Source organism: Sinocyclocheilus rhinocerous, unplaced genomic scaffold, assembly GCF_001515625.1.
Source record: "Sinocyclocheilus rhinocerous isolate Xijiao unplaced genomic scaffold, SAMN03320098_v1.1 scaffold1967, whole genome shotgun sequence".
Lineage (NCBI taxonomy): Eukaryota > Metazoa > Chordata > Actinopteri > Cypriniformes > Cyprinidae > Sinocyclocheilus > Sinocyclocheilus rhinocerous.
Genome location: NW_015626474.1, coordinates 522,557 through 541,185, shown reverse-complemented (window position 1 = coordinate 541,185; position 18,629 = coordinate 522,557). Strand labels below are relative to the sequence as shown.

At 37.9% G+C, this 18,629-nt stretch overlaps 3 protein-coding genes and 1 long non-coding RNA gene across 4 annotated transcripts in view; 2 read left to right on the top strand and 2 right to left on the bottom strand.

Annotated features, from left to right (window-relative positions):
- Nucleotides 1-690, bottom strand: part of LOC107716013 (transmembrane protein 185-like) — a 9,524-nt gene extending 8,834 nt beyond the window's left edge. The window contains exon 1 of the mRNA XM_016522324.1: nucleotides 653-690. Coding sequence (XP_016377810.1) covers nucleotides 653-690 — 38 coding nt within the window. The remainder of the gene's footprint in view (nucleotides 1-652) is intronic.
- Nucleotides 691-2,015: 1,325 nt separating this feature from the next.
- LOC107715900 (ankyrin repeat domain-containing protein 46-like) lies at nucleotides 2,016-4,546 on the bottom strand. Its single transcript, XM_016522158.1, has 4 exons — nucleotides 4,431-4,546; nucleotides 3,603-3,934; nucleotides 2,390-2,548; nucleotides 2,016-2,270 (listed from the first exon to the last, which is right to left on the bottom strand). The coding sequence occupies exons 2-4, from the start codon at nucleotides 3,911-3,913 to the stop codon at nucleotides 2,054-2,056; spliced, it is 687 nt and encodes a 228-aa protein (XP_016377644.1). The 5' UTR covers nucleotides 3,914-3,934; nucleotides 4,431-4,546; the 3' UTR covers nucleotides 2,016-2,053.
- A 140-nt stretch (nucleotides 4,547-4,686) lies between these two features.
- On the top strand, nucleotides 4,687-6,896 carry LOC107715909 (uncharacterized). Its single transcript, XR_001637149.1, has 3 exons — nucleotides 4,687-4,727; nucleotides 6,625-6,696; nucleotides 6,802-6,896. It is a non-coding gene; the product is annotated as an uncharacterized LOC107715909 (long non-coding RNA).
- A 1,107-nt stretch (nucleotides 6,897-8,003) lies between these two features.
- On the top strand, nucleotides 8,004-14,700 carry LOC107715894 (cysteine protease ATG4A-like). Its single transcript, XM_016522148.1, has 7 exons — nucleotides 8,004-8,080; nucleotides 10,620-10,831; nucleotides 10,935-11,013; nucleotides 11,193-11,338; nucleotides 12,525-12,581; nucleotides 12,682-12,793; nucleotides 14,041-14,700. The coding sequence occupies exons 1-7, from the start codon at nucleotides 8,032-8,034 to the stop codon at nucleotides 14,103-14,105; spliced, it is 720 nt and encodes a 239-aa protein (XP_016377634.1). The 5' UTR covers nucleotides 8,004-8,031; the 3' UTR covers nucleotides 14,106-14,700.
- Nucleotides 14,701-18,629: the final 3,929 nt, after the last annotated feature.

Here is an 18,629-nt window from a genome sequence, read left to right as displayed (position 1 = left end):
AAAAAATATTTGTTGTTTGTCTCAATAAATTGGGTTAATTTAAAAATGCAGTGGTTAAATTCAAAAAATTTTTTCTATTGCTCTTTGTTTTAAAAAAAATGCTATAAAAAATGTCAATAATTATCGATACCGAACTAAATGAAACATTATATTGTTAATAAATTTTGTAGCTATATCGCCCAGCCCTACTAATGAGTAAATATCATTTATGCCTTGGCATACATTTACATTTTACTATTACTGTACAGCATATGAAGGACAATTTTTGTCCTTTTCAGAGTTTCATACACCATTATCTACAAGAATGTGTTTACAAACACTGTACACACATTTTTACAAGCATCTATCAAAAATAATTGTTGTTGGGTTTCCATAGTATATGGGGCATTTTTTGCATTTCCACACACACAAAAAAACAAGCTGTTTTCCTCATGGGGACCAACGCACGGTATTTTAAGTCAAGTGCTAAACGCGAGTCGGGTTCAGTATTAAAGCCGTTCGCCTCACTGCTGAATGCTGCTAAACTACGCGAAGACAAATCCAAAAAGGCCTGCGCGGTGCACATTAGCAGCTAAGCTAACAAAGTGAATGGTAGCGTATTTAAAAACAAAGCGCTGGGTTTCATCATTCACGCAACACACACAGTTCTTACCTAGGGTTGAAATCTTGAAAAACGCCTCGGAGATTCATGGTTTCCTCTTCAGACCATAGTTAGATGAAGTGAAAAGGGAAGGCTGGCTAACTGACTGGCACTCACTTCAGAGCGGACAGTTGGCAGACGCGACCAAACGCGGTGACGTCACACGCTGTTTACATCAGCGCTTATCATGAAAACAAACGTTTATTAATTTCTAGGTCACTATAGAGAAATGAATTTCTGCAATCTAATAAAAATTGTATTTTTATGCAATCAATGCATTATAAAGCTGCGTAACGAAGAGTCATACAGGCTTGCTGAAGAAAATGTTAAAAATGCAATTATTTTTAATTTCATCAGGAGAAAATGTCTTTCAGAAAACACACAGTTCAGGGTAGTAGAACCTATCCTGACCAAATACTTCACATTTCACATTCAAACTCTATAACATCTGTCTACTGTTATGATATCTTTACAATGAAGCAATGCAGCTCATTATAGCTAGAAAAGAACAACATGCAAGCAGAAGATTAACATTTAGGAAGAATATATATATATATATTAATGCCCAGTATATATTGACACAATGCTATTTACACTATTAGATAAATCTTATAAAAAAAGAGGAAAATAGAGAAAAGTTTATGACTATTGCTCACTTTATGCTTGGAGTTGTTTTCCTTCCAGTGTCACATCTAGCAACGTGAGAGGGTGGACTTTAAGGGACATAAACTAATTTAATGGTTTTACATAACTTGTAATTCACGTCAAAGAGAATAAGTACATGTGCATACTAATAGTCATAATTGCTCATTTGAAAGTGTATATGTAACCTTTGTTTCAAAGAGAAGTTGAGAAAACAGGATTAGGGACATGGGAAATTGTTAAGTGCTTTATTATTATTATTTTTAGGTATTAATCATGATTTTCTGTTAATGGGGTACATCTATGTGGCATTAAAGTTGATTAACATTGTATGTAAAATCTGAAGTATTGTTTCATGGGGACATAAAATCCACCAAACTGTAGGAATGAGCCTGAACCACTTCACATACACCATTGTTAAAGTGCAAGGGTTAAACTTCATATAAAACACCTTTTTGCAATCACAAAAACTTTAACGTGTAATTCCAATAATTTAAATAAAATAAAAAGGTGGTGATGTGGGCTGCTACACAAACGATAACATGAGTGAGTGCAGAATAGGCAATAAAAAGATCCTTCCAAACACACAAACAAGATGCACATGAAAGGTCTATTTACATTAATATACACAAAAATATTTTAAAATTCAGTCACAGCATGTATGATTACAATTTAAAGCGTGGTTACACATAATCAGTAACTGTAAGAACAATCATCAGCTAATGCTAGATTTAAAAAAAATCGTTTTTAATGAGCTTTCACATTTTTATATTAGTGCACAAGCTCCAGCTGATTAGATGCGAAAGGTAAGACTCCACTGACGTAATACGCAATGCCGAGTGAGAGCAGAGCAATGACGAGGAGCAGCAAGAGCACTCGCCAGAAACCAAGATCTTCCACAAACTCCTGCCATGTAGTGCGGAAGCTGGACAGCACGCCATCGCTGTGATGCAGGTGTGGGTTGAGAAGAGAGTGGCTCTCCATGGCACTGCAGGAGATACAGCAGCCGGTAATGAGTAAAAACACTTATGAAGGCCAATTCAAAGACACCTCTGCAAGGAAAAAAACATTGGGATTATAAAAAATAGGTAATGGCAATCATCTCACCTTTCATTCTCAGCCATGTGCATCTTCTCCAGACTGGAATGGGAGCTGCGGTTGAAGCCCTTCACTTCCTGTTCCTCCAGCCCCTCCAGCAGATGGAGCGCGTCTTTATTCACACCGCGTCTCTTGGCCAGCACCAGCGGAGTGGCTCCATTGTGATTACTGTTCAGATCAAAAAGCACGGACATGAAGCGGTCAGATTTTTTGTGGTGACTAAAGGTTAATTCATGAATCTTCATCGCTGTGCATTGGAACTGGCCCTGTAATACGAGTACTGTTAGTCAGGGGTTTTCAAACTGGGGTCCGGGGCCCTCAGGAGACCACAAAGAGGTGCCAAGGGGTCAGCAGAAAAAAAAAGAGAGTGAAGAAAGAAATACAAAAACAACACTAAAATACAATAAATAAATGTTCATCATTTTCAGAATGTGATATTATGCTTAAAGACTTGCCAGAAATCCTGAGATCAGTTCTTTCCAATTAATATTGTACACATTATTATTTTTCACATTTACACCACTATTTAATTTTTTTATGTTTTTTAAATGTTAAAAAAACTCTTACGGTCACCAAGACTGCATTTGATCAAAAATACAAACAAGTAAATATTGTGAAATATTATTACATTTCAAAATAACTGTTTCTATGTGAATATGTTGTAAAATGGGATTTATTCCTGTGATGGCAAAGCTGTATTTTCAGCATCATTACTCCAGTCTTCAGTGTCACATGATCTTCAGAAATCAGTCTAATATGCTGATTTGCTGCTCAAGAAACATTACTGATTATTATCAATGTTGAAAACAGTTTTGTGTAAAAACAAAAAACAAACAGCATTTATATGAAATCTTTTGTAACATTATAAATGTCTGTACAGTCCCTTTTGACCAATTTGCTGAAAATAAATATTAATTTAATTTCTTTAAAAATATATTTTCTATCTACCTTTATATTTTATGTGATCATTGTATTTTGGGGTCTGTGCCATTGAAAAGTTTGAAAACCACTGCAGAATTCCTATACTTCCATCTGTTATTTCATAGTTTTGATTTTTCTAAAATGTGAAAAAACGTAATAAAATATATGTAAGTGTCATGACATTTTTGACTAGTCCATGGAATAGCACGTGAATGCCATGGTATATGAGTATGGTAATTCAGTATCATTATATATAGTCACTGTACCATGGTACCCGTCACAAGATCATAAAGACACTGACCAGATGTCAATCTTGAGGCCGTTGGACACCAGGAACTGGATGGTGTCTACATGGCCACACATATGCAGTGCTGTGTTGCCCTGTGAGTCAGTGGCCAACAGATCAGCACCAAACTTATGCAGCAAAGAGCAGATCTCCACGTTTCCCCGAGCAGCAGCCAGATGCAATCCGGTCCGTCCACGGCAGTCCCGGGTGTTTGGGTCGAATCCGGACTCCAGGAGCTGTTTAGTGTGAGCGAGATCCCCGTCGATACAGGCCTGCAGCAGTGGCACGGTGGTCTGCAGGGAGTCGTTGATGAAGACGTAGGACATTTTGCACCTGATATCTGAGATCTGGAGATAAAAATCACATTTGGAACAGCTGACATGACACATCACAATGCCATAATTAAAAAACTACTTCTCTAATTTCTTTATAATCATTATGCAGTCCCCATATTAATAGAACATCTGTATTTTTACAAATTCATTTCTCACACCACACAGCCATTAATTAACTGTAAATAGCTGCTTAAAAAAGGCTAAAAACACAGTTACAGCATCTAAAGTACACCTCAAATCTCTGTTAGCATGCATTTATAATGAATGATTTATGCACCAACCATAGGTTAAAGCTTCAAAAACTGTAAACGTTTATTAAATAAAGGTTATTAAATTATGCTGGAAATATCATTTAGATTACATGACAACTAAACTTCACGAATGATTACTACTGTAGCTAGCGGACTAGCTTGGTCAAGCAAGTATGTTAATCAACAAAACACACGACTGTAAGCAATAACACCATCTAATAACTTCCTTTATAATACTACAGAAGGTAAATCAATACCTCGGAGTGATATCTTGAAAGTATCTTATAAAATCCGCTGCTTTCCCAGCCTCTATTGTGGGAAAATAGAAATGAAATGACGTACAAATATGGAGGGTCAATAGACTACAAGCCCCAGTGCATGTTATTATGATAAAAAAAAAATATATATATTAGACTTCCGCGTCTCAACCTCAAAATCTGGTCAGTGTAGTTTTTCTGGCGCCGTTGACTATTAGAACGACTCAGACATGGACTGCGTTACCCACAATGCACCGCGATGTATTTGTATCCGATGACGGCCGAGGATGGAGGCAGGTAGGGAATTTATGGTTTAAAATATGAAATTGATCAGCGATTTATCGATTCGTTCGGCTAACAACGTTCAGGCGATGTTTTAAGTTAGAAAAGCGTCGATAAAAGTCTACTGAGATCTGCTAGGGATTCATACCGAGGACATTTCGTAACTGAGTTTCAAGTTTTCTCATTGTTCTTCAGTGGCCTGTGCATCTCTCACTTGTAAAGACAAATCGTTCGTCTGCTTCACTAGTCGTTGTTGTTGTTGTGGTTCAGATGACCAAAGTTATTATTACTCTGTATGTTGGCACTGGCACTAACAAAAAAATTACCATGTTTGTGGACTTATACCATGTTATGTACCATGGAATTCAAGTACCTTATAGTACCCAGTAAATACATGGCATATAAATATGTCGTTTTATTATATGCAAGAGCCATGGTATTAGCATCTGAGGCCATCCCATTGTTTTTGTGAGAGATGTTTATGTCAGAAGTACCTCTGCTTGTCTTCCTAATTATGAAGTGCAGCTATGTGTTGTTTTATCAGGATTTCACTGTGACTGTGTCACAACACTAACGTGTCAACAATTATTCAAGTTCTAGCCAAGTATGAGAATCAAATCAACCTATTCTCCGAGTTCCTAGAAGACCTGCCGGATGTAGACGAGCCAGTATGGATCTTGGGAGCATGTTAACGTGGCAAAGGGATCTCATTATAATATTACCGCCCCTTAATCTGTAAGTTTCCACCCACTTGATTTCGCAAGCGACAACGGTGTACCAGCTCTAATGCCATGGCGAAAGTTTGAGCAAAACATGCTAACTGTTCTGTCTTTGGCTGCACAGACGAGCACAGAACACTGTTTAGAGTCACAGCCTCAGAGGAGACAACAGAGCAGTGGATTTATTGATTTATTTACTGTATAGGGCTGCTGCTGCCACACAGATCTAAAATAAACAAGCGATTTATTTCCCAGCTGTTTACCTTCACAGACATAACTGACTGTTTTTGTAACTCGTGTGTTTTTAACGTAAACTTGTGTGTGAATGAGAACTTAGTTTAGTACTCGCATGCTGTGACAGCCGCTTTCTGTGCGTGTGCTTCGGATGTGTGCGCTCAGAAAACCCTATATCTGAAGTTTAAACTCATCAAGGAAAATCAAACTCAAAACGTGAAAAAGATTAACCCAATCACTTTGTTTTGGTAAGCCTTTTTCTGCAAGCGTCTGAGAAAACGAGGGTGTCAGATTTCGCTCCCTTGGTGACGCTCCCTTGATCGGAGTATTTTGAGCTGAAACTTCACAGACACATTCTGGGGACACCAGAGACTTATATTACATATTGTAAAAAGGGACATAATATGTCATCTTTAAAACAAGTAAGACAGGCCACATATCCATAATGTAGTGGCATTTTGCTTTCAGAATTAATTAGCTATATCAACACATTCACTCTTATTAAATTGCATTTTGCCTAATTACATCTGTATCGGCATCAGCCATCAAACGCCTTATCAGTTAACCACTTAAGATATTAAATCTGGGTTTCACTCATCCTTGTTACAGTGTAATTATACACAAGTACTGAGTACTATTAATGAACAAAATATAGTTACCATAGGGTTCGGATTAGTTGTTTCTAACTATGTATCATTTACTGTTATAACACTTTCTTCTGCTCACCAAGGCTGCATTTATTTGATCAGAATACAGTAAATACATGTGAAATATTTTTACAATTTAAAACGATAATTTTCTGTTTGAATATACTGTATGATATATTCCTGTGATCAAAGCAGAATTTTCAGCATCATTACTCCAGTCTTCAGTGTCACATGATCCTTCAGAAATCATTCTAATATGCTGATTTGCTGCTCAAGAAACATTACTGATTATTATCAACGATCATCTTCCAGAGAAATCGGAGCTGCTCTCGGATGTGCGGTCACGACTGTGGTTCACATATAGGAAAAAGTTTTCTCCCATAGGTAAGTGGCAGGGAAACTAGTCTAACTAAATGGAGTGGAGCTGACTTCTGTCTTGATTAGAGGATGCTTAGTGTGCTGAGGTGGGTGTTTGTCTGTGGTTTGCAGGAGGAACAGGCCCTTCATCAGACGCGGGCTGGGGCTGCATGCTCCGCTGTGGACAGATGATCCTCGCGCAGGCTTTGGTCTGCAGGCACCTCGGTCGAGGTAAGCAAACGTGGAAGCTTCTTACCGATGACGAGTGTGTGGAATAGCTGCTACCATACTACTCATACTATACTACACTGAATTCACAGTATTTCTGTATTTGGCAAAATGTAAAAGTGTGATTGTTGATCTAGAAATGAAATCCAAACCAAGGAGTAGGGTGAAAACTAAAGGCCAGTGAAAGAATATTCCTATCACTTTTTTGAACCAACATATCGTTAAAAAAAATTATATATTCCAAGCTATTTTAGAGTTTGTCCTGAACATCATTGAAATCACCTACCAAAACATCATCAGTATACCTATACCAGAAAGGAGTGGATTGACATCTTTATTAACCACAAAACATTTTTCAAAAACATTCTTTAAATGTTTGCTCAAAAGTTTTATAGACTGAGAAGACTTGGAGAATAATCAGATAGTATGCAACAGGCATTCTTTAAATGGATAGTTCACTTGTTGGACTGGAGTGGTGTGGATTACTTGTGGATTATTGTGATGTTTTTATCAGCTGTTTGGACTCTCATTCTGACGGCACCCATTCACTGCAGAGCATCCATTGCTGAGCAAGTGATGCAATGCTACATTTCAACAAATCTGTTCCCATGAAGAAACATTTGGATGGCCTGTGGGTTAGTAAAAATTAAGCAAATTTTCATTTTTGGCTGAACTACTTCTTTAACAGAAAAAAAGATGAGAGGATGTTGATTGTAATTGTCAAGCTCTATAAAGTGCCATAAAATAGTCCATATAATTTGTGCTCTTTACACTCCAGTTCTTCTGAAGACAATCAAGAGCTTTGTGTGAGAAACAGAGAAATTTAAGTCGGTATTCTTTTGATTCTTTCACACCTTGAGAAGCGCCGTTTTAAATTAGTAGTTCCCAGAAAAGCGTTAATCTGTCATCATTACTCACCCTCCGAACCATACAACTTGTGGAGCACAAAAAAAGATGTTTTGAAGAAGATCACACAGCTGTATTCCATATAATGAAAGCATGTAGTCACAAGGGGTTGTCAAGCCCAGAAAGCACCATTTAAATCTCAAAGTTTGAACACGACATTTTGGTTGAACTAACAGCAAATGTACGTTGTCTTGCAGGAAACTTGCTCTGTTTGATGACTGGAATACTATGACTGTGTATGTGTCAATGGACAACACCGTTGTTATTGAAGACATCAGTAAGTGTCTTTTTCTGATTAGTCATTTCAAGTCACATTTATTTATATAGTGCTTTATACAATACTGATTGTTTCAAAGCAGCTTCATAGTAATAAACAGGAAAATAACAGTGTTAATATTCATCAATGAATATAAACGTACTGTAGTACATTTTGAGGAATAAATTGAGTTGAACACAATACGTCAATATGGTCTCAAAATGTAAATGTTTTGTTTTAGCAACACTTCAAAATACAACTTCCAACAGATCTAACTTTTTAATTAATTTTACAAAGGAACAAAGGCTTATGGCTTAAATAGCTCTACTCCAAATATGGAAATAACTTTTACTGTACCTTCTGGTTACACTGCAAAAAAGTGATTTTATTCCTTGTTTTTGTTTTGTTTTCAGTGCCAGTGTCTAAAGATTGTTCAATCAAGATACATTTACTTGAAAAGCAAAATGACATAAGGCATAAGAACAAATTTCTGGCAATGGGCTCAGAAAAATCTACTTAATTCAAAGGGAAAACGAGTTTTCATTCCGCATTGACAGATATTTGTTCTTGTTTTAGCATAAACTCACTTAATTTTGCTCAAATTTTTAAGAAAACAAGACTTCATATGTTCTATTTGCATCTCAAGTAAATGTATGTTGATTTAAGGATGTTAGATATTTGTATTGGAAAACAAAACAAAAATACTAAGGAAGATATTAATTTCTTTTTTTAAGTGCATGCAACATTGTGGCATGACTTTATGAATGTAAGACTTTCTGCTTTGGTTTAAGACTTTTTTAGGCCTTAATTTGTGGAAGGATGTATAGGACCCTGTATAAAGCAGCTCTACAATAGTCTCATTATTCATCTCAAGTCAGTTCAATGTTGATTCACTTTAGTTTAATAACAGTATCAGTTTTGCGAAGCTTATCAATTATGAAAAGAGTTCAAATAGTGTCACATTCAGTCCAACTTTTGTTCTTGTCCGATAGTGTCAGAGCAATTAAAGGAATAGTTCACCCAAAAATGAAAATTTGAAGGAAGATATTAATTTCTTTTTTTAAGTGCATGCAACATTGTGGCATGACTTTATGAATGTAAGACTTTCTGCTTTGGTTTAAGACTTTTTTAGGCCTTAATTTGTGGAAGGATGTATAGGACCCTGTATAAAGCAGCTCTACAATAGTGTCGTTATTCATCTCAAGTCAGTTCAATGTTGATTCACTTTAGTTTAATAACAGTGTCAGTGTTGCGAAGCTTATCAATTATGAAAAGAGTTCAAATAGTGTCACATTCAGTCCAACTTTTGTTCTTGTCCGATAGTGTCAGAGCAATTAAAGGAATAGTTCACCCAAAAATGAAAATGTGATGTTTATCTGCTTACCCCCAGGGCATCCAAGATGTAGGTGACTGTTTCTTCAGTAGAACACAAACGAAGATTTTTAACTCAAACCGTTGCAGTCTGTCAGTCATATAATGGCAGTCAATGGGCTCCACGGCTTTGAGAGTCAAAAAAACATACACAGACAAAACTAAATTAAACCCTGCGGCTCGTGACGATACATTGAGGTCTTAAGACATGAAACGATCGGTCTGTGCAAGAAACTGAACAGTATTTATATCATTTGTTACCTCTGATCCACCGCAATGTCCAACTGTCCTGAGTGCGTTCACGACATCCGGCGCGTGGCGTCAAATAAATACGGTCGGGCAAAAAATTCCACGTCGTCTGATGATATATCAAAATCGTCTTCCATTGTGATGACCTGTACTTCTAAATATCTTTAGATCATCGCAGTGCCAGTGAACACGTCCGCAATCTGCAGAGCACTGTGTAAATAAGTGACGTATACGCGCGACAGATCGCTTCTGCACATGCGTCTACTATCATAGATATGTATAGATGCCCTATTCGACTGCTCCAGATACGTTGACGCGTCCGCCATTTTGGAAGTTATCGCAGCCCATAGAAACAGTCACTAATCATCTACTTACTTATATATATCTATGTCTACTATGCCAGAGCACGTACACGCGTTACGTGCCAGATGTTTTTGGACATTGCAGTGAATCGTGCAGTGAATTGCACAGACCGATCGTTTCTTGTCTTAAGACCTCAATGTATCGTCACGAGCCGCAGGGTTTAATTTGGTTTTGTTTGTGTATGTTTTTTTACTCTCAAAAAGCCGTGGAGCCCATTCACTTCCATTATATAACTGACAGACTGCAACGGTTTGAGTTAAAAATCTCCGTTTGTGTTCTACTGAAGAAACAAAGTCACCTACATCTTGGATGCCCTGTGGGTAAGCAGATAAACATCAAATTTTCATTTTTGGGTGAACTATCCCTTTATGTCAATAATATTACTGAACATTAAGTGTCTTTTAAACCTCAACTAAGCAAGCCAAATGCAACAGTGGCAAGGAACCCGTAAATGGAGAAAAAAACTCAAGTTCTCCTCTGGCCTGACTTCATTAGAGCTGAAGGAAGTTTAAACAGGATGAATATTATTTCTCACTTCCAACCTTCTTGATGTTCTCGCCTCTTTCCTCTGGACCAGAGAAACAGTGTAAGCAGCCAGGCCGGGAAAGCAGGTCCAGGGCTGGCCCCTGTGGCCGAGGAGAAGTGCCAGCGTCGGGCCAGAGCTGTTCAGAGGCTCAGGGAAGGGCACTTCAGTCCCAAAGGCCCCTGGACTGGAGGCCCCTGCTGCTGGTCATTCCTCTTCGAATGGGCATTAACAGCATCAACCCCGTGTACATTCAGGCCTTCAAAGTACGACACTTTTCTTTGACTGAAGAGTCTATTATCTTTCTTACTTAGGTAGTTTTTCATGTATCATACACACACACACATACGTTTCATCTTCTTTTACTAGGAGTGTTTTAAGATGCCTCAGTCATGTGGTGTTTTGGGAGGAAAGCCCAACCTGGCCTATTATTTCATTGGATTTATCGGTGAGTTTTCTCAGTCTAATTTGTTGGCGCTTACAGAGTTTGGGGTAATAAAATGGCATGCTCAATACATATGCATGATCCAACATGTTCCCCATAGAAAATGAATTGATCGAAGGAATCAGCGCAATGCTTTATCCTGGAAATGTGTTCTCAAGGCATTCTCATTTTTGCTTTTTCAGATGATGAGTTGATCTATTTGGACCCTCACACTACGCAGCAGGCTGTGGACACTGAATCAGGCAGTGCTGTGGACGACCAGAGCTATCACTGTCAGAGGACCCCACACCGCATGAAAATCACTAGCCTGGATCCATCTGTTGCACTGGTGAGAGCTCAAACCACGTCACTGCCAAAAGAGAAGTTCATTCACGCTATTTTAAATCACTTGACAGCACTAGAATATACACTGCCTGGCCAAAAAAAAGTCACCATCTGGATTTAAATAAGCAAATACTTTTGCTTAAGGTTTTAGGATTGAATCATTATTGCAGTTATTAATATGTCCATGAAACCATTTTTTTTAAAGGGGTGGTTCATTGCGATTTCACTTTTTTAACGTTAGTTAGTGTCTAATGTTGCTGTTTGAGCATAAACAATATCTGCAAAGTTACGAAGCTGAAAGTTCAATGCAAACGGAGATAGCGCCTTTTAAAATTCTGGCAGTTTAATGCCCACAAAAACGGCTGGTAGGGACTACATCGAGTTACTTCCTGGGTTCGTGACGTAACAAACCCAGATAAACCCCGCCCTCGGGAAAAGGCAGCAAAGGGGGCAAGGCCTGCGCTGCTTTAGAGAAGAGGAAGAGAAAACTAGAGGTGCACGTAAAAATCTATTCATATATGAATCACGATTCTGTCTTCTAACGATTCTAATGGATTCACAAGTTTCAAAATCAATGTTCCAAAACAGTGGTTCTTAATACTGTTCCTCGCGTCGCCCTGCTCTGCTCTGCACTCTCTCTCTCTCTCTCTCTCTCAGCTCAGCTCATTAAAAGCCGTGCTTGTACAGGTTCTGCATGATCCTCTTCAATAATATCCTCTGCTTCTCAATCAGGCTCAAGCTGATAAGCGATATTAACGACGCCTTGTTTACGATACAACCGGAGCACATGCTGCTGAGGAGAGGGGCATGTGCTCCTCTCCTCATGCCTAGAAAAAAAAAACAGTGAACCACCCCCTTTAACTCTAAGGGGCTGTTCACACAGAATGCGTTTTTCCATTCCAGTGCACTACTTTTCCATTGTTTTTCTATGTAAACACGCACTAGATGAATGTGTATGACCGTTGTGCTTGTGTCTTTTGCAGCGTCTCACACATTAGCGCCGCGTTTTTAAGACAGTGTGTCAAGTTAAAAGAATTGTAACTTTTACACACAGTGCCGTTCATCAGTGTCAGTTCCAAAACAGTGGACCAATCAGAAGAGCCCGGAGGCGGGGCAAGCGTTGCAAGCTTTTGTTTACAGTAGCAAGGGTTTCATTTCATGGATCAGTAAAGGTGAATGTTTGTCCCTAGGGCTTTTTCTGCAAGAGTGAGGAGGACTTTGACAGCTGGTGTGATCTGGTTCAGCAGGTTAGACTCTGGCATGCATGCAGAACCGATCAAGAACATGATTTACCAGCTTGCTTTCCTTAGTTTTAACTTGCTCGCATTATTTCACTCTGACTTTAAGGAGCTCCTCAAGAAAAGAAATTTGCGGATGTTCGAGCTGGTAGAGAAACACCCCTCTCATTGGCCTCCGTTCGTCCCTCCCACCAAACCAGAGGTGCAGACCACAGGAGCAGGTACTGCAGGATAAGAGCCGTAGCATTGTGTGCTAGAATTTTGAATAACACTTTCTATGAAGCCTGTATTTATAATGCATTATCTGGATATTCTTAATGCATGCATAATACCTTATTTAAAAAACCCTAATGATGTGTTCGCAAAGACATGACACATTACAATAAGAGTACAACGATGAACGCATTATATACAAGTTACAATGGATTATAGTTCCCATAGTTATAATGTATACAAGTCTCATATCTTGAAGTGTCACATCATTTTACCTTAAAGGAATAGTTCACCCAAAAATGAAGAATTGCTGAAAATGTCCTCACCCTCAGGCCATCCAAGACGTAGATGAGTTTGTTTCTTCATCAGATTTGGAGAAATGTAGCATTGCATCAGTGTCTCAGCAATGGATGCTCTGCAGTGAATGGGTGCCGTCGACTGGTAAAGGGGATGTTTCCTTTCCTTATTACAGTGGGTTAATTATTTCACCCACCCCTGCACATCTGTAAATATGGCTTCAAATGATGATATTTAAATAAGTTTAGCGCGTTTATAATTGGTCCTATCAATTTTTTAAAAAGAAATAAACTGTAAAGCTACAAGTTACAATTACAAGTTACAATTACATAACATCTGGAGAAGCCAAAAGCTGCCTGTTTGTAAGAAACAAATCCATCATTAAGATGTTTTTAACTTCAAACCGTTGCTAAAATATGAGTCCATAATCCATAATAACATTTCCTCCAGTGAAAAAGTCCATCTCCTGTTTTGGCTTATAAACGGTTCTTGATCTGTGCAGATTTTTCTCCTGATTCAGACCAAACTACTTTTTCACTGGAGGAAGCGTTATTATGGAGAGAGGACTCGTATTTTAGCAATGGTCAACATCTTAATGATTCATTTGTTTCTTACAAACAGTTTTTCACTGTACAAGATGTTAATTGTTGGACTGGAGTGGTGTGGATTACTAGTGATTATTTACAAGAATATTGTATTTGTGATTTCACTTTACACAGTAAAACACACTTGTGAAATGCAGTGAGATACTAATATGAGATTTATAATGTATCATAACTGTCGTTACGATTATTCATGATCATAATACAACATATTATAAGGGATTTTCTAAGGCATCATGTGTGCATTATAGTGCATAATACATAACAAATACAGGCTTCATAGAAAACTGTGCAAGATAACTGTATTTGTTTCATAACCTAAAAATAATTTCTACCTTCTGTGCTCATTCTTCTAGAGTTCATCGAGTCCCCAGACAAGCTTTTTGAGTCAGAAGAGGAGTTTGAGATCCTAAATGTGTGATCAGTCCACGGATGATGGGATGTCAGTAGCCTTCCTCTGCTCCACACTGCACAAGTGCCTCCGATCAACACCAAGCACACGCTTCCCATACGCAAAAAACAACAGCAGAAATCCCTTTCAGTGAGCTCGTTCTGTGGTGAACAGGAAAATAACAAGCCAAGGATCCCGTAGCAACTTTGTGTGAGGCTTAGCCTCATTCAGAGGTCGTGTAAGAGACTGTGTTTTTAACTATGGAAACAAACCGAGAACTTGAGTTTGCATGAACTTCATCGTACTGTATCATGGAGAGGTGAAGGCTTTCATGAGGATGATATCTTTACAACCTCAACACACTCTACCTCCTGACTGCAGGAGATGGATAGTATGCAGACATCTTTAATTCAGTGTTATTCAAGGAAAAAAAAGACAACCGTATTGGTTAAAAAAAAGTGCCTCTCTTTTTGACACATTTATGTTTCTGACTGGTAAAGGTGGTTTCCTTTCCTTATTACAGTGGGTTAATTATTTCACCCACCCCTGCACATCTGTAAATATGGCTTCAAATGATGATATTTAAATAAGTTTAGCGCGTTTATAATTGGTCCTATCAATTTTTTAAAAAGAAATAAACTGTAAAGCTACAAGTTACAATTACAAGTTACAATTACAAATTACAAGTTCCTATCATTTATTGGTGAATATTGTCCCTTTCATGTCTACACTGTCTTCGTTTGTTTATAAAAGATGACAAATCTGAACACGACTCTCCTTTGGTTTATGTGTGAAATTGTTATGTAATATTAATATGTAACTTATTCAAAGAAAAGATATATTGCCTAAAAAAATACTAAAGAACTAAAGAAATACAGATATATACACTGCCGTTCATAACTTTTGTGTCAGTAAGATTTTAGATTTTTTTTTTTATTCAGCATGGATGCCTTAAATTTGGAAAAAAAAAAAAAAATAGTTTATAATGTTAGAAAAGATTTCGTTTCATCGAAGAATCCTGAAAAAACTGTATCACGGTTTCCACAAAAATATTCGGCAGCACAACTGTTTTCAACATTGATAATAATCAGTAATGTTTCTTGAGCAGCAAATCAGCATATTAGAATGATTTCTGAAGATCATGTGACACTGAAGACTGGAGTAATGATGCTGAAAATACAGCTTTGATCACAGAAATAAATTACACTTTTAACATATATTCAAATATAAAAGTTATTTTAATTTGTAATATTTTACAAAAATGCTACTGTATTTTTGATTAAATAAAGCTTTGGTGAGCATAAGAAACTTACCGACCTCAAACATTTGAACGGTAGTGCATCTTTGTGTTTTAGCTATCTAGCTTTTTTTATTAATAATAATTTAGGAAATGTAACTCGATTTACTAATAGATTATATATAATATTTTTATGGACATGGTTTTTGAATAGGCGGGATGTACAGTATATATCCCATCAATGGACAATTGTTACTTAACTGTAAATATACTCTTTTTGGCCAGCAGAGTGCAGCAGCTATCAACTAAGGTACAGGACAAGTAAGTGGAAAAACTGGGGTCTTAACATGTCCACAGCAATGTTGCATCATACTAGACATGAGAAATCACAAGCACATGACTCAGTCAGGGATACCTTGGCACTTTTTTATTGCAATAGCTCTATTACAAGCAAAACCCAATCTAATAAATATACACGAAAAAAAAAATATATATAAAAATGTAGAAGTGACCAAATAAAAACAAACTAAAAAATCTCAAACATCCTCATCCTTGAAACCAAGCGAGGTGCCGTGTAGCGTGTTGACGAGAGAAGGGATATCAAAAATTACAATATTTACAAAAGGAAGACGGCGCTGATAATGGTCTGCTTCAGTCATTATTATCAACATGTTTCAACCCAATCACAAGCTTTCAGCGTTAAGTGAGTACTGACCAAATGAACAGCAAGTTGTTGACACAGACTTTGCCCATCTCAGATACTTCTTTTTTTTTTTTTTTTTGTCCAGCTCTTCCTTTCAGTCATTTTAAAAAGCAAACAACTCGACACAATATCAGTATCCCCAAAATATAACCTCAGTAGAGCCCCTAGTATAAAAAAAAACAAGTTGATCATTTTTCCAGGCTGTCACGGTAGTTTATTGTGTAGAAAAATCCCCAAGAAACGGTATACTACTGTTTTTTCATTTCACATTTTACATTAAAGCAACGCAATATCATGACACAATAGCATGACAAAAGTTAGTCAAACAAAGAGAGCAAGCAGGCCGCAAGCGGGCCGCTACCAAAACCAATGGGAAAAAGTCACCGACGTATGGTTTCGTCCCAACAGAATCTGGACTACTACTGTAAAGCGTACACATCTTACTACACAGCTTTCAACCACAACCTCAACCCAAAATCTCTTCATATAAAGCTTCCAGGTACAAGCAAAAAAAAGAGACTAGTAACTCTTAGTTAAAAAAGGCTCAAGAGATATGTGGGGAAAACAGGTTGTCTGAAGTTGTATATACACTGAACTCCCCCTCTCAGCAAGCACTATATTCGTACGAATACGCTCACCAGCAAACGGTGAACGCCACTACACTGGATTCAATAAATAAACACAGACGATCAATAAATTAACAAAAACAACAAACAGGATGTACCACGTGGGGAATGCAAAGTAGCACGACGTTATCCTTCAGTACTGTGGCAGTTTGTAAGACTAGTAGTGAAGTGCACATACATAACCACAAGAAGTAGTAAACATCGTCGTTTTGTGACCAGTGGCTACATCGAGGCTCAAAATCACTCCCAGTCTATGTAAACAAGGCTATTTTAAATGAGGACAGAAAAGCCGTGGTCGTGGAAATGATAGTGTTTTGCATCTCGAGTCGGCAATACTTGATATCACACTAATACAGGCGAGGCAGAAAGGATTTTGTGAGCGTTTTCCCAATGGCGTGAACAGGAGGTAGCATCCAGTTGACTCAGAAACACTGTCTCGGCTAAAAGGTGCTCTCATACTTGTTTTGAAGCATGTCGCACTTTTGATTTTGCCCGAGGTTGCATCATTTCTCAGACGCTCTCGCAGGGGGACGTTTTCATGCACCGAAAACACCAAGTGAGATGATTTCATGACTGTACACTAGTGGACTGTGTGAACCCTAACCCTGAAAAAATACTCGGTTTTTACAAACAAAAATGGGCGGAACTAAGTATGGCGAGTGTAAGGAGATGGTCCTCACTGCAGAACACAAGATCCAGGGGGCGTGGTTGGATCCAGATCCAACTCCTCCCACTTTACATATACCTAAACCCCCCCGTCTCCACCCCTTGATCCCTAAACCCACCCATCTCCACCCCTAAAAGCCCACCCGTCTCCACACCTAAACCCACCCGTCTCCACCCCTAAACCCACCCATCTCCACACCTAAACCCACCCATCTCCACCCCTAAATCTACCCATCTCCACCCGATACTAAATGATACTCGATATACAAGCTTCTCCTATTTACATCCGATTTTGCGCGGAGAAACATACACCTGTAACCTAAGAGCTACGATGCGTTTCATATCGTACACACAAAAATAGAAGTGCTAGATATCTGAAGCTCACAGTTCTAATTTAGCGAACCCGCTCTAGTTAACAAGACCGAAGACAAGAAAGAAACAAACCAAACATTATCATTCGGACAAATGAAACCGGTTGTTGAGGCAGTTATGTGGAAAATACAGAGCATAAGAGGTTGTGCAGTTTCTCAGTCTTTGTTGTTGGAGGTCTGAGGAGGAGGAGGAGGCGGCTTGCTCTTCGGCGTTCCAGAGTTCAGTGGATTCTCTGTGTCCTGATTCCCCCACCAGCATTTGACTCACTCAATCTGCAAGGGTGAAGAGATAGAGCGCACGTTATGAAATGCTTAATGTGTTCGATGTTGGCATTCCTGTATCTCAGACAGTAGAGGTCATGGGTTTGATTTCCAGCCCATGCATGCTCAAATGTACAATAGAAGTCCCTTTGGACATCAATCAACTTCATTATCTTTATGAATCAGAGCTCATTTATATATTGAAACCACACAAATCAGTAGTTCTTTGCAGTCTACTATAGTCTTATTAAATGGTTCCAAAAGATAAAACACTTTGTGGTGGATCCAGATTTTTTTTTTTAACCCTTTGGGGGTTTTTTTCAGCAGATGCTGAATCTGATTTTAGAAAAAATATAACCATCAATTAGAAATCAGGATAATGATGATCTGCAGACAACAGTTTTTGTGTTTGTTTTGTTTTTAAAGTGTGTTCCTTACGAAAATTGCAATAATATGCTTTTTTGCTTCACAAATTTGTTCACAAATTAGTGTTCCTAAATTCTTAAATGCAAAAACCTGGGCTGTTATTGATTTTTATAGGTTATTTGATCCAGCACATATATACCTCTCATCTTTTATGATATATCATCTCTTAACCATGAGCTTGAGAGAAAAAACATAACCTTTAACCTTTTCTTATATTCACTGCAAAAAAAGATTTTCTTAGTATTTTTGTCGTTTTCTATAACA